The 15,575-nt window shown below is 37.6% G+C and overlaps 2 protein-coding genes and 1 long non-coding RNA gene across 3 annotated transcripts; all 3 read right to left on the reverse strand.

Moving 5' to 3' along the window:
* Positions 1-2,536: 2,536 nt before the first annotated feature.
* Positions 2,537-8,831, reverse strand: LOC140928154 (acid-sensing ion channel 1-like). Its single transcript, XM_073377896.1, has 7 exons — positions 8,005-8,831; positions 5,585-6,569; positions 4,666-4,813; positions 4,020-4,082; positions 3,328-3,475; positions 3,070-3,161; positions 2,537-2,880 (listed from the first exon to the last, which is right to left on the reverse strand). Exons 2-7 carry the CDS (start codon positions 6,521-6,523, stop codon positions 2,750-2,752), a joined length of 1,521 nt encoding a protein of 506 aa, XP_073233997.1. The 5' UTR covers positions 6,524-6,569; positions 8,005-8,831; the 3' UTR covers positions 2,537-2,749.
* An 842-nt stretch (positions 8,832-9,673) lies between these two features.
* On the reverse strand, positions 9,674-12,771 carry LOC140941312 (uncharacterized). The gene is made up of 4 exons (XR_012166444.1): positions 12,676-12,771; positions 11,546-11,687; positions 10,263-10,354; positions 9,674-10,124 (listed from the first exon to the last, which is right to left on the reverse strand). It is a non-coding gene; the product is annotated as an uncharacterized lncRNA (long non-coding RNA).
* A 53-nt stretch (positions 12,772-12,824) lies between these two features.
* On the reverse strand, positions 12,825-15,145 carry LOC140941301 (acid-sensing ion channel 1A-like). Its single transcript, XM_073390285.1, has 3 exons — positions 15,019-15,145; positions 13,598-14,561; positions 12,825-13,026 (listed from the first exon to the last, which is right to left on the reverse strand). Exons 2-3 carry the CDS (start codon positions 14,528-14,530, stop codon positions 12,829-12,831), a joined length of 1,131 nt encoding a protein of 376 aa, XP_073246386.1. The 5' UTR covers positions 14,531-14,561; positions 15,019-15,145; the 3' UTR covers positions 12,825-12,828.
* Positions 15,146-15,575: the final 430 nt, after the last annotated feature.

Consider the following 15,575-nt stretch of genomic DNA (forward strand, 5'->3'; position numbering starts at 1 on the left):
ATTTCAGGGACTGTTACAGCCTCTCAACCTTTACTCAAACTCACTGTGGACCGTCTCAAAGTTTGGAACCGACCTGTAGTTCGAGTTGAATAGCCAAAAGGTTATAAATAACTGGCTAAACTAGATGAAAGAAAAATACAAGGTCGACTAAACAGTGGAGAAACTTGTCGTGATAGCCAATATTCCCAAAGACATTATGACATATATCTTCTGCAGAAATATTTGTAAGACCCTGAAGAGGAAACAAGACATTTGTTTTAAAAAAAATTGGCAATCATATCAATTTTACTAACTGTGAAATCAGCCTCGCTTCTTTTTTGGGTCTTTTGGATACGAAGCTTGAACAGTGATGATGATCATTATGTTATAAGCTTAGAAGGTAAAAGTCTCAGGCTCGCGATGGATTTGATAGACTACCATGATCGACTGTATCACTTACAGTTTGCAGTTTTCAGACCACAGGTTTCTCTGCGTAGTCACTGATTCACCGAGTGATCGACATCCACGGCCTTTGCTTGAACGGAATTATATCTAGTAACTCAGTGAAAACAAACAGTCAGTTGAATAATGGTTGAAGTCACCTTTCCATCTTTAGAGAAATGTTGATGTACTCAAGCCACCGTCTTAAGACTCCGGTGAAAGTGAACCGATCTTTCTTATCCAAGATTATTTTTTATTACTGGTTTTAAAGCAAATAATTTCATCTAAGTTTTTTGCTTACCATATTTTGAGGTAAAATCGCTGCTTAACTGACGATTAATTATTTAAACTTTTAAATAAAGTTTGGGGGTTTAGAATAGACGGCCTGTGCACCCTGAAGCGCTATCGTGCTGGCTGCATCGATGGGTAAAAATTTTCTTTTGTTTTAGTCAGTGTTTGTCTCATCACCTGACAGATGATTTAAACTTCACAAAGGTTTGTTTTTTATGTTGGAAAAAAGATGAAATTCAATGTCCGAGATACATGGTCAGAAAGGAGCCATGATTGTTTAGATGGATGTTATTTCGCCTGTTCAAGCAATTTATTCATCTGGTTGCAAATTTATGACTCTCCAAGAAGTTCTTGGTAGTCTTGTCTTAGGAGACATTCTTGGAAACACGCTTGAAGGCAATTTGAACATCAGCTTTGTTGTTGTTGTGTGTTATTTTATTATTACTTAATCTAATTAGAGGGACTTTTCTCATAAAATTGCAGGGTAAATGTTTTTGACTTATTTTGTGCTCTAAATATAGTTTCCTTCTTTTTGATGTTTTTTACTTTATTATTAGTCAAAATTCATCTTTGTTTATCTAGTAGAGGCAGTTTGCCGATGTCGTAAGGAACATTTGCTCAAGCTAAAAATTGGCAGAAATCCATGGAAAAATAGTTGAAGAGTCGGTACATACATACATACATACGTTTATTCAGACTCCCTTTACTTCAGTCACAATCTGCACAATGGGCTAACTATTTAACAAGTAAGTAGATACAAGAAAGAATTATTAAACTAGTCAACTAATCTTAAGTACTAAAATAATGAACGTCATTTTAAGAAGTCTCTTCTTAAACATTCGGCACTCTGCCACTTCCTTCATGTCTTTGGGTAGTTTGTTCAAACAAGTAGGCCCCTCTAAAGGCGAAAGATCGCTGCCCAGTTTTTAATCTACATCTCAGTAGATTCAGGTCTTTTTTGTATCGTGTATTTCTGTCGTGATGAGCTTGTCTACGTGTAAATTTTTGACCAAGGTAGTCTGATGCTTGACCATTTAGGCACTTATAGACCATAACAGAATCATTTAAAAGTAGTTTGTCAGCAATAGGAAGCCATCTAAGTGACTTCGATCCCTCAGAGATGTGATCATACGTTGGGAGCCCAAAAACTATCCTGCCAGCAAAGTTCTGAACTAATTGCAATTTTTTTACGTTTGTTTTCGAGGTATTGCTCCATGCGGTGGAACAATGAAACAATTTACTGAAAACAAAAGCATTAATTAGTAAAAGTGGCGTCTTTGAAAAGATGTGTCTTAAGCAAAGTTTTAGAAACAAAAACATTTTCCCCATTACGAATTTAATTTGGACGGGCAAACTGTTCGACAGCTTTGCTATCGCAGGAAAAAAGGTGCAAGTCTAGACATGGGAACCCAAAGTCTGGTTTAGCCTCTTTCCAGTCTCTACCGTGGGTTTAAATCAGCCACACATGTCTAGAAAACTCGACTGTATTGGCCCTTAAGATAATTACAGTTTATCCAAAAACTGAGTAGTGTATACTACTCAGCCCATATTGGGGGCTAACAGGTCATTTTTATTTAAAAATGTTTTACTCCGTGACGGTCAATGCTTTGACAGGCATACCGTGAATCAACCCTTTAGTGCTAAATAGTTGTTAATCAGGCCCCAGTTGTTCAACAGGTGGATAGCGCTATCCGATGGATGAATCTCTATTCAGTGGATAGTGCAATTGGTTTCCCTAATACTTATCCGCTGGATAGAGATTTATCCGGTGGATAGCGCTATCCTGCTTTTGAACAACCGGGGCTAGTTCTGTATGATTTTAGGAAATTATTTGGTCTAGTGACTGTACTTAAAATAAGAAGGTCGTGATTCGTACGAGTTTTTCTTTCATGATTACAAAGCTGGTCTTTTCAAAACAATCTATTTCCAAGCGAAAGCTATGCAAGGAGCAAAAAGCCAGTTAGTCTGAATTGTTTCTTATAATAATTCTATGAAATTTTCTTTTCTCACAGAAACGTGTTTTGTTTAATGCCTTAAGTTAGGCAGGATGAGTTGAATTAAATAATTGGCGTCTTCGTGTTGCCAACAAACCGATAAAAAAGTCGAAGAATTCACAAATAGTCAGCAGGCTACAACCAAGGAATAATCCCATGTTGCCTCCAATCTCACCTGAAAAAGAAATAGTAATTTTGATAAATATTGCGGATATTATTTGACAGGTAGTGCAACTGGAAATGGAGATGAATGGAGGATGAGATAACATTAGGTTAAGCTTGACTGCTAGGATAAATATGAAGAGTGGTTAGCTTTTTCCTTATGCTGGGCTTCGAAAAAAGATTAAAATGAAGATGGTTTTACCAAACAATGAATTGCTGTCATAAGCTGGTTGCTGTTCCTGCATCTCGTAACTCAATGACTTGAATCCCACTTGCAGAAGCACGAGATTATCCCTGAAAAAAAGAAAAAAACATTGTCTAATTCATGAGGTAAAAACTAAAGGCTATGACGCAAGCTGCGTTTATATAATTCTCCGCAAATTAAAAATGTCTCTAACCGGTCCTATACTGCTTGCGCGCACATTTCAGATGGATAACATTTGTCATCTTTGTTCATTACCTTTGGTACTGTACGTTAGGATAGTAACCAGTCGTCACAAAGGATTCTGCAGTGCCAGGATCTGGAAACTTCGAATACGACACCTCTGTAGTATACTTAGTCTGGGAGCAAGGAACTTGGCATCCGCAGAACTCTTCGTCTAACACAGCTACATAGTCAAAGATAAAGGTTGGTCAATTCTACTGTTGTTATATTTAAATTTAACATAAGATATGTAATTCTATCTTTTGAACAATGAAGAGACTTTATTTATTTTATTTATTTACTGTGACGGTACAATTCTCACTGCCACTACATTTTGTCTAGAATATGTTCGCTCAGCTATGGGAGAGTCGAAAGGCTGGCAAATACTGGCTTATTGACGATTTTTTATATCTAACGAGCGATATTAACTTGCACGTTTTGGAAGAAGTAAAACACGTGAGCTCCGGAACACTCTGTTTCGAGGTCGGAACTCAAGCATGAACTCTCCGCGTATCGCTTTTTTAATCATTTTCTGGATCTGGCTTTTGCAAGTGTAAATGCAGTTTGGGCAAGCGCTGTTATTGCTTGTAAATAATCTTCAATAACATGACTTTCAATAGCTTACATAATCATGTACTTTTTTGTGCTTCTAAAAGAACCGTTTCAGTCAAACAATATCTTAAAACATTTACCTCCTTCATATGTTCTCCTAGTCAATGTCTACTCACCATCTACCTTGTAAACACAATTTAGTTCTGTTCTTGATCCACAAGTATGAGCTTGGGGAGCACCTTATAATAAGGACAATACACAACATAAATAGCAGCTTTTTCAAGTAAAGAGTGTAGAAATATGTAGAATTAATCATAGGGCCAAATAAATATCATGTGCATGCATGTGATAGTATAGCTTTGATTTATTTCGAAAGGTATAACAATGAATGAGGACCTATCCACAGTTTTGCTTTCGAAACAAACAAACAAACAAACAAAATGAAACAAAAGAAAAGAAAACAAAAGCAAAAACCAAAGTTGGTGGAAAAGTCCCTAAACAGTCCTCTTTTCGGGCTAAATGGGGACAGTTTTCATGCAATTTGATTGGTTGGCCAAACTCACAAGTCCAAAATCTTATTAGCTAGGTAAAGACGATCACCTGGTTTTTTTAAAAAGGGCCACACGAGATGCGTGGAATTTGCTCAGATCCAGTACATAATGGGTAAGATTTGGGGGTCAGTTTACCGCTAGGGCTATGGAACTTTGATTAAAAAAGAGGTTTTTCGTAGAGAGTGCGAAAGCAAAGCCATAAGCTACGAAGGACCTGATATTGATTTGCAAATTATCTGGAATCCAGGGGGAAATAATAATATCATTATACCTCTGTATCCGGCAGGTCTACACCCGCACGTTTTGATCGTGCTTTCAGCTCGACACTCAAACATGCATCCTTCAGATGTATACGTTTTGAACGTTTTTAATGTTCTCGTGCTGCAGTTAGTATGATATGGCTTCTCCAAGTTCTTAAACTGAAAAAATGTGTTGTGTTAATAAGGTTTAGAAAATGGATTTAAAGAATATCTGTTTCTTCTTGCGTCCCCCTAGTCGTGTTTTTTTTTCATGAGAATAGCGAAGACATGGATCGTTTCTCAAGAAAAATACTGTTGAGCAGGGCTAACTATTAAAATAAACAATTGGAAGTTCATAGCATTTGATTTCTTAATGAATTGATCAAGGTTTAACATCGGACCCCATCACGTTGCTTGCCTGATCAAGCCAAACGTTTCGTCTTGCCTTCTCTATTCAGCTCAAGTGTTTTAGTGGGTACAGAGGAACCTCGATATAACAAACCTCTATATAACGAAGTCGTCGGTATAACGAACTTTTTTTGATAAAACGAAACCTCCTTATAGCAAACATATTTTGCCAGTCCCTTGGCCCTTCGTTATATCGAGTTTCCACTGTACCGGGGTCATACTGTTGTTGGTGACCCTGTGATGAATTAGCATCCCCTCCCACCACCTCCTGTCACTCATGCTACTGAAACCAGGATAAGCTTAGGGTGGTTCATTCTATTTTTTCTTCAGGACTAATACGGGCAGTCACCAGCATTTGTTTGGTTCACGTTAAAACGGCATAAGATCATTGAAAAAAAGGTGACACTGTTTTCAGTAAAAACAAAAAATGCCCGAACACGAAAGTAGACCGCATTCCGGGATGTTGTGGTCATTTACAGTTTATCTCTTAAAACGCACGCTCGATAAAAATATATCATCACGATGGATTACTCAGTATTTTACCCTTTTCTCCGAGAGAGCTATCACAACATGCTGTCCTGGTCCTACGTTGATTCCTTCCCATTGATCAATGTACTCGCCCTGCCCATGAATCAACACCTTGAATCCCTCTGAGAACTTTCCTTGAGTATATTCGTGTACATTTGCGTCGAGAATAAAAGCCAACCCCGATGAAACTCCGCCAGCGTCCACTTTTCTAATTGGTTTGCCATCAAGTCCTGAATTGAAGGTGTAGCACATTCCCCAATCCGTTACCATGGGAACAAAGTCGTTCAATGTGCAAGGTGTGCTTTGCCAACCAAAGTTACAGCGTGGTCCGGCGAGAGAACTTAAGTTTTGGCTATAGTGCATGTACAAGACCTCAAGGTCCGGACGATGAGAACTGCTCTGAATAACATTTAAAAGATCTTGTCTATACTCCTGGGTACAGTTGGGGATAACTAATGCGTCGTTTATGTCCTCGGTAAAAACACAGCAGCAAATTAGAGACAATCCACAGGGACGATTGCCTCGCACACTTGCTGTCACAGCGCATGAGCTGATGTTTAATCCGTTGGATGCAAAAAGTGGGTTGTCATCAGTCATCAAAACTTTACTCTTTTCAAAAAGGTTAAGAGAGCAGATTGTTACCGCAGGGAAGTCCATTTCTTTAACAATTTTTCTGCTTATTACGGTGTTAATTGGACGATCGAAGAATTTATTGAAAGCTCTGTAAACTGTGAAAATGTAATATCCTCCAGAGGTCAGCAGTAACACAAGCCAGATTAAGCGCACGAGAATGTGACGTTTCATGAACACGTAGCGGATACCATGTAGTGTTGTGTTATCAACAAACTCCTGCCACATCTCTGCTGAAGACTTACTTCCTTTCCAGGCGTTATTCTGGGAAATATCACCCTCTGATAGTTTTGACATTGCTATCTCGTTCATCTTCTCTGGCATTGGCAGTTTCTTTTAGCCTTGCATCAACAATGTGGTTATTTATTTTCTGTTGTGAGGTAGTAAATTGTATTAGAGAGCCAAAACCACATGTTATGACATCAATAATTCTACCACCTTACCATGTCCCGAGTAGGTTCGTTACATTCAAGTTTAGTTTCACAGGGGTTCGGACGATCTCCCGCCCCTCCTGGGTAGGGCTCGAACACATGGCACAGCAAATAGGTTTATTTTTTAGGGCTCCTTGAGTATTATGTAAATGCCCCACGCTGCGCTTACTGTGATGTTGACATTCTGAGATTACAAATTTGAAAGTAAACTGTAATTTTCAAGTTACCAGTGAAAGTATTAAAAGAAATTCAACAAGGAATTGGAAATGAAATTGGCCATAATCTCAAGATTTTCGTTGCATTAAACATTCTAATCAAGATAGCCAACGAAATGAAAATGCAAGGAAAGATCATTAGCGTATATGAATAACGCAAAAACATAATTAGAAAATTAAAACTTCTGATCGAACAAAGCATTGGTGTTTGAAATTTATTATAAACGCTACCAGAAATATATTCTCGACGAAAAAAGTTTCAAAAAATGAGACTTCACTTTTATGTATTCTATAAGGACGGTCCTTCCAAGGGCATCATAAAGTGAAATCTCCGCTGAACATAATCAACATCTACGTATGTTGTCAAGGCTACAAGGTTTGCTGGGTAAAAATCTTTTCGGTGGCGATAAGAACTGATTTTATCTTAATTGAGGAAGAATTTTGCTTTGGTGAGAGTATGATATAGATGAGATAGTCAACTGTGATTCCGTTGTTCTGGAAATGTCTGTGGAAACATCTTAATACGACGTCAATGTCATTATCTCAAAAAGCAAACATTACTTTTCAGACTTTTCTAGTAGTAATTAGAAAATTGTTCGTTGCAGGTACCTTAATCTCATCAACTTTAAAAATTTCAGCCGATTTTTAAGAAAATCAAATAACGTTTACAATACGAGCCATTTTAAATCTGTCAGTATAACGCTGATCAAAGTCAGTTTTGATAGTAGAGTTCTCAATCTTCAGGTGTTTAAATTCGTATTTTAAAATCATGATCCAGAAAGGAGCTGTCCACATGGGATAATTTATTTATCAATGAATCACGCAGTGTTTAACAATGTACTCTCAAGATAAGACGATAGCATTCAAGAAACTGAAAAAAATCACATTTTGTATAAATACATGTATACACGCAAAGGATTATGCATATTGAAGGCATCAGTCGTTCTGTCGCTTGCCGGACCACGAATGAGTGATTTAAGTCACGTAAATGTTTGAAATATTAAGATAAACCTCAAATCATGTCGATCAGTTATCCCAATATATCGGGCTCGGAGGCGATTAAAAAACTTCCTAATGCGGTAGAGATAATATAAACTTATCACTAAGAATTGATTTGAAATTACCAGATTTATATAAAATACAACGTACAGATACTCACATTTGATTATCCAAAAACCACCATCATTGAAGACCCGTCAGGCATGAAGGTGGAATTCGTTGAATCAATTTTTGAGTCGTACAAACTTAGCGGAATAAGTTTGTCAGCTTTTTCAATGAAATGATGACTTTCAAATGTGCTGTAGCTTATATTACCGCAGTCAGTAGATGTCGTTAACACAAACAAGTGACGTACACAGCGAAACAATAAACTATTCATCTTCTTGTTAATGAGGCACGATAAACAATAGGGACTGAGATGCGATGAGAAAATATTAAAACTTTTATATTTTATTTAAAAGCTTTGGCCGTAGAAGTCTAGACTAAAGAAAGTTCTTAGTTTTACTGCACTAGGGGCTGGTTAATAAATTAGTTTCAATTCGACGTTAATTTTTTCTCTGCAGTTTTCCGATTGGCTGAACGCAAGTGATCTTTTTATAGCAAATCAACATAGCGCGCGAGCACATCTTTTAACTCTAATCCATGCTTTATTTCAGTGTTAAACATAGACTGCGAACGAGGGTTTACTCAGAATTGTTATAATGGAGATTCACTGTGGTTACAAGATTATACTTTATTTTACAAAGGGTGGGACATCGGCTACATTTCATCCCTGGTCCGCGCATCCATTTTCAACGCACTCTAAGATTATGAAAAATTTAACTTTTTATTAACCGTTACTCGACGTTTCGATATTTCAAACATCACCAGTTCTCAAGAGTGAGAACTGTTAGTTCAAAGTTGTTAAAAGAGTTTAATTTTGAATAAATTAGATTGTGAACTTACCATTTCTCACCCTTGAGAATGATGTTTGAAACATCGAAACGTCGAGTAGTTTTCTTCTTAAATGCTTTAACAAGCAACTGACTTTCGGATCACTTAAATATGATCTTATTTTAAAAATCACTCGACGAGTTTAATTCACTGTTACTTATTTGTTTGTTATCCCATGAAAAATCAGGCAAGAATAGTGTTTGCTTATTGTCCATTTAGATCTATGCATACTATAACGAAACTGATTTTTCTAAGGTAATGTATACAAACAAACATAGGGCCTCTATCCAATCAAGCTTATGTAAGTTATGTAATAACAGTAAGCGTCGATTTTCTTAATATACTTTTTATCGCACGCACAATAAAAGTTGTGCGCAATCAACAACGCTTAGTATATTTTGACAGGCACTAGTTATGCTTGCAATTTTCTTCTATGAACTGCTTGTAAGCAAAAATTACTTTCAACAGTAAAATAAACACAGAAAAATAGAAAACGGCATTATAGTAGTCAGGACATTTTTGCCGTTCGCTATTCGCTTTAAACGTGGTGCTTAATTTCTTTAGTAATGAATGAATGATTTTACTGACCTATGTATTTTAACCATTGCTTTGTTTACAAAGTGATCGTCTACTAGCATCCGTTATAATATCCTTGAAAATCCTACATTTGGAACCGCGTGATTACTAGAAAACCAAACTCTCTCTTGTGTTAATTGCGAAATAACTCAAAAAAAAGGACAAGAGGCAGCACGAAAATTCTCGGAGGGTCTGGGTTACACTTAGCGTACACTTATGGAAACGTTACACAGTTTTAAATGTGTATAAGCATTTACATAGTAAGTAACCCGTAATTTCTGACATTTTTTTTAAACAAAGTATTATGCGTAATCACCAAACATTGTTTATGGTCTCTTCTTGCCAACATCTTGACTTAATCATGAAGGTAACCCATGCATGACAGTTATTTTCTAAATATATTTTCTTTCTACTGTTTGGAATATTTGCTTCAAATGTGAGCTTATAAGCAAAAAATAAATGTAAGATAAGTATATATCGTCAATGAAAATATAAAAGCCATCGCGATCTAGGTGCTTGTACTGTCCGCAGAAGAAGTCTGGTATAGCTTTCGTTGTTTGAAACGTAATTTTGCTTCTGTGCTTGAAAATATATATGCATTTAAAATTGCATCAGTCGGCTTAACTGAAGCTTCAGCACCAGTGTGACGTCATTGCGTATGTAAAACTTGACGTCCCCTTCTCGTTGCAATTCTGATGATGACGTCAATGAACTCGAAGATGGTAAGTAAACTGCATCCCAAGAATAAACCCATGTTACCTCCGATTTCACCTAAAAACATACAGGAAGCTGGGTTATATGGAACAATGAAATTCAGACTTTATTTCTTTTAAAGAATAACAATAACATGGAGGAAAAAGCATAACTTTACTCTGCTGAATAGTTAAGAAATAGGTGGAACATTTTTACCGAACAATGAGACGCTGTCATAAGCTGGTTGCTGTTCCTGCATCTCAAAGCTCAATGATTTGAATCCAACTTCTACAAGTACAAGGTTATCACTGAAAAATATGTAGGCAGTGTAAAAAAAAAAAAGAACATTAACATTGCATATTGAGGTCAGGCGCTTTTGAAATATAATATACACTTAATGTCAAATGCCGAGGAAACAGTTAGTTTTTTTTTTTACCGAAACCTGGTGTTTCCCGAGACGAAGTCGATGGAAACATCAGGACTCGAGGGAAAACAAAACTAACTGGTTTCCCGAGGGACCTGGCATTAAGTGTTTTGTTATATTTCTAGACTTTCACTTCAACGTACTTCAACAGCAACAAAAGAATACGAAACTGAATGAATGATTTACACAGTACTTTCCTTATACTATCTGTATCTTTTTCCTCCTCTAGCTGCTGTTTCTCTCATGGCATAACTTGAAAATCGTTGCTTTTTAGCTTGAGGCTTCATGTTTGTGTTGTGTTTATTCACGAAAAAGAAAACTGGCAGTGTTTTTCCTGCCTTCTGTCACGCCACTTTCCACCATGCATGTATCCCGAGCGGGGTACATTGCTTAATGTATCACGATCGGGATACATTTGATTTTAATCAAGCCCACGTGACCAAGAATCAGCCAATGGCTGTCCCTGTGTAGTTGAGTGAAAGTCTAGGAATATAACAATCTTATTTAAATGAATGTATTATTTTCTCCATTCCATCAGACAATAACATAAATGTTTTTGTGGATAACAGAAACTTGCGATTGAGAAATGAGATCAAGGCCAACTGACTGAAGAGAGGCCTTTTAGCTTTACACAAGTTACCAAGAGATTTAGAGTAACGTTTACGGCAAAAGGGAAACGTAAATTTGTACCACATAACTAAGTTTTCTCTTAGCTTGTTCTTTATACTGTTCATTATATTACTTCTACCACAAAAGTAGCAGCTTCATGTTACTTTTGTCTATACGGTTTTGGACTCTCTTTGACTGCACGTTTTCTATTTTGAGAATTTCTCAACTTGAATCTGACGTTTGCCGTATATGTCACTATCTATCTGATATCATCGTATAAGAGCTCGTATAACTAATCTCTGAGACACAATTTGAAGCAGTGTGCATCCTTCTAGCGTCCAAAACTTCACATTTATGGAACTTCAATAGCGATTGCTAGCAATTTAGGCCCAATACGTTTTGTCAGTGTCCGAGAAATGGCTTGTGAAGGTTTGTTATTCGCCCTGATGACGCAATTACTAATTACCTTATATATTCTGCTTCACCATAGTAATCAGTGAGCACCTGGGCGGTGCCAGGATCTGGAAACTTTGAGTGCGATACTTCCGCGCTGTATTTTATCTGATAACAAGGAACTGTGCATCCACAAGACTCCACATCCACATATGCTAAATTGAAATATTGAATTCACTTCAAAATCAGCTACTTTTGCTGTGAACCTCATTAATTGTTCCCCCAAAAGGCCTGTCTACACAGTGTAAATTCTTGTTATAAGACGGGTTCAAAGTAACCTTGAGCTACTGATAGATGCCCTCTTGCAGCAATTATTTCGTTCACGAGTTTTTTTAAAAAACAACAACAAAAACAACCAATAATTAGTACTAGAAATACCTTATCACAAAACTCTCGCGAAGCTAAAAAGGGTCAGCAATGAGAATAAACAGCAACAAGCCAAAGAGTAAAATACGATGGAAAAAAAAAAATGAAAGTAGCCCCGCCCGGATTGGAAACTGCACCCCAACTTCCTCCAGCGAAAAAAAGCGAGGCTTCATACCACTGGGCCATGCAACTACTGCGCCGAACGCACTGGTCTTCTTCTTCACTGCTCTCGCTGAAGTTCAGGTCACCGTTCTTTCGGTGTTAAATCTTCCACGGCAAGGACTGTCCAGCCACTTGTCCAATCGGGCACTGTTGTGTTTGCAGCCCGCTGTTATTTACCTCGGAAATACTTGGCGATTCTCTAGGCGAATCGCCAACGTACAGTAAACAGAGGATGAATAAAATGAGCCCAAGTCGGTGGCCGTGTTGCCTGGAAACCCAAAATGCACAATGACGCCATGCTGAATGGCGTCTTTAGGATTTGTTTATGGCTTGTTGCTAGGCAACTGCGGACACTAAACCGATAGAAAGAAAGATTTATGACCAAAGCGAAATCGCAGTCCGCTTGCGATCCTCGCGTGATCCGCGCGCTGCGTGCGCTACAAAATTATAAACTCGCTTCGCGGGAATAATTCTCAAGGCTAAGCTTAGCATGCCATGGATTTGTTTAAGATGCCATTCGCGAGGAAAACGCTGGTTACTTCACTGTCAGCAGCACAAGTTGTATGCTTCTGTTATCATTTAAACCAAGCTTGGTTCCTTCCAAAACGTTCTTACCTGAGTATTCTGTTCCACAGCTAAGTTCGTCTGGTGTCGTGCAAGCTTGAATCCCAGGGGAACCTCAAGGGAAACGAGAAAAACATTATTTTTCAGTGTGACATGTCTTATTTAAAAATAATGTTAAACTGTAAAATGGAATGGTTTGATCGCTTACCGATGGAAACTGCTATGCACTGCATAATTTAAAAAATAGCTGGTACCTTTGTATCCAGTTGGTCTACAACTACACATCGTTAGGATCTTTTCATTCTCGCACTCATGCATGCAGCCTTCTATTGTATATTGGGTGAATGTTTTCAATCTTCCATTAGAGCAATTAGTGGCGTATGGCTTTTCCAGGTTCTTAAACTGAAAAACAGTAACAAGTAAAGTCATAGATCGATGGTCTGTGAAGCAAGTGGGCTTGGTAAGAAGATACATGAATGGAATTTAGTGCTTTACGTAAACAGCTTTTATGAACCGCAGCATAACTGAAAGAAAAAAAAAATTTAAAAATGAAATAGAAATTCGCTTGGCGCGCCTCTCACTTTCATTCTATGAACTGACGTATTTTTTTTAGCAAGAGAAGCTTGTCGTTCACGGATGGTAATCTACAAACATTGCCCCACCTGCAGCAGAAAAGCACGAAGTGCCTCGAAACTGATCAAAGTGTGCAAAGGGAAGGTGGGGAAATTTTAACATATCTGGAGTGGATTCACGGAGTCACCAATTTGGCTGATTAAGCTGCGAACATATGAAGAATTAATGGCGGGTTACCTTTGGATTTTTAGACGATTTTAAGTTGTGTCAACCTCACTAGCGTAGAGGGTGACTTCAGATGAGCTACAGAAAGTAGAAATAAAAACACTGCAAAAACACGTGAAATGATCCTTGTGTTAACACAGTAAAATGAGCCCCTCATGTAGTGTAAAAACCCTACCCTCTTTTCTGATAAAGCTATGCCAACATGTTGTCCTGGTCCAACGTTGATTCCTTCCCATTCATCGATATACTCGCCTTGTCCATGAACGAGAACCTTGAATCCCACCGACAACTTTCCCAAAAAATACTCTTGTGTCTGTGCATCAAGAAGGATTCTCAATCCTGATGACAGTCCACCATAGTCTACAGTTTTTATCTCAGTACCAGTATCCGCCGAGTTGAAGGTATAACACATTCCCCAAGCTGTCACTCGGGGAGAAAATTCAGTTGCTGAGCATGGTGATTCTGCCCAGCCAAACGAGCACATAGGTCCTAAAAGATCCGTAATATTTTGCGAGTAGTAACGATAAAAGGATTCAACATCTGGATGATGACGAGCACGATTCATTGTATTCCAGATGTCTTGCTTGTATTGATCTGTACAGTTTGGTATAAGGGAGATGTACTGCGAATATTCAGATGGAGTGCAACAACAAAGCATAGCCAACCCACAGGGACGATCACCACGAACTTCTGCAGTTACAGCGCATGAGCTGATGTTTAAGCCGCTGGGTGTAAAAAGTGGATCGTCATCTCTCATGAACAATTTGCTTTTAGCGAACAAGTTAAGAGGGCATATTGTAATGGCAGGAAAAACCATTTTGTTGAGTCTTGTTGTATTTATAACGGTGGTAATTGGACGGCTGTAAAATTTATTAAAAGCACTGTATACTAGGAATAAATAGTAGCCACCTGAGGCCAGTAGTAACACAAACCAAATTAGGCGTATGACAAAATGACGTTTCATAAACACATAACGGATTCCATGCAGTGTCGTGTCCTCCGTAAATTCTCTCCACATCTCTAATGATTTCCTCTTGTCACCGTTATTATAATTGTGAACAGTATGTCTTGGCATTTCAGTCATCCATCCATCTCTTTTAACCTCCATTTTGGCTGTGCTTGGTCCTTGCTTGATTTCCCTGATGTAAAAATTGTAAAATGGCGGCAAATTTAGTTGCTTTTTTTGTAAATTGACTCTAGCTTTCTTCGTAGGCAACTCAACGGATATAGGTAGAGAGATTTACTGCTGGTGAAGAGAAAAAAGGGGGAGCAGGGGTTGGCGGCCGGCAGAAGTTGAGAAAACTTTAACCTCCCCTCTCACCCTCAATTGCTGAAATCCTCAAAATTTTCTTGCCTGATAGTTAAGTGAACTAGCGAAGGAAATTTGGAATGAGTAACATTTTTTATTTAAACAAAAGCTCATTCAAGTCAATTTAGAGTACAAAAAACTAAAAATGAAAAAGAATTAAGAAGTGGAAATTTTAGTTCATCAAACGACAATACCCTTGATTTATCTAAAGCCATCGTGGCTTTCAGTTCCTGGTACAAGAAGGAGCGCTGCAAATTTGATACTTTTGCAATTTTGAATGAACTTACCGAAAAAACGGCGCAACGGCAATCTCAGGAAATAAACATATCAAGTTCTGATAGGTTCCTTGAAGAAGTCAACTTATTTGCTTGTGAGAGCAGCCTTAATCTAGTGACATAAATAATGATAAAAAATATACATTACATGTTAAGAATTTTAGCTCTTTAGATAAGACCAATTTCATTTCATTTGCCGGCATTATACAAGGCTTGAAAGACTCAGTATGATAACGAATTTTAATGAATGTGACAATTTTCCAACATTTGCTCTTATTATCGCCGAAGGCCTAGCCACCGTACTAATAGATAATAAACGTTTATATTTCCGCACAGCATTCGTTTCTTTTTGTGTAATGAAAACTAATATTTTCTAATTTCCTGTATGTCTTAAAGAGGACTTCTAGCTATCAATTAACGGGGTAGAAAAATCGCATACATGTGCAAATAATTAAAATTATTTGATTTATTTGATGTGTTTATATACAGTCATAGAGTATATCTTCCATTAAACTGTATTGCTTACTGTATAAATCGAATCACTGATTGACGAACTTCATAATTTCATC

Source organism: Porites lutea, chromosome 1 (genome assembly GCF_958299795.1).
Source record: "Porites lutea chromosome 1, jaPorLute2.1, whole genome shotgun sequence".
Lineage (NCBI taxonomy): Eukaryota > Metazoa > Cnidaria > Anthozoa > Scleractinia > Poritidae > Porites > Porites lutea.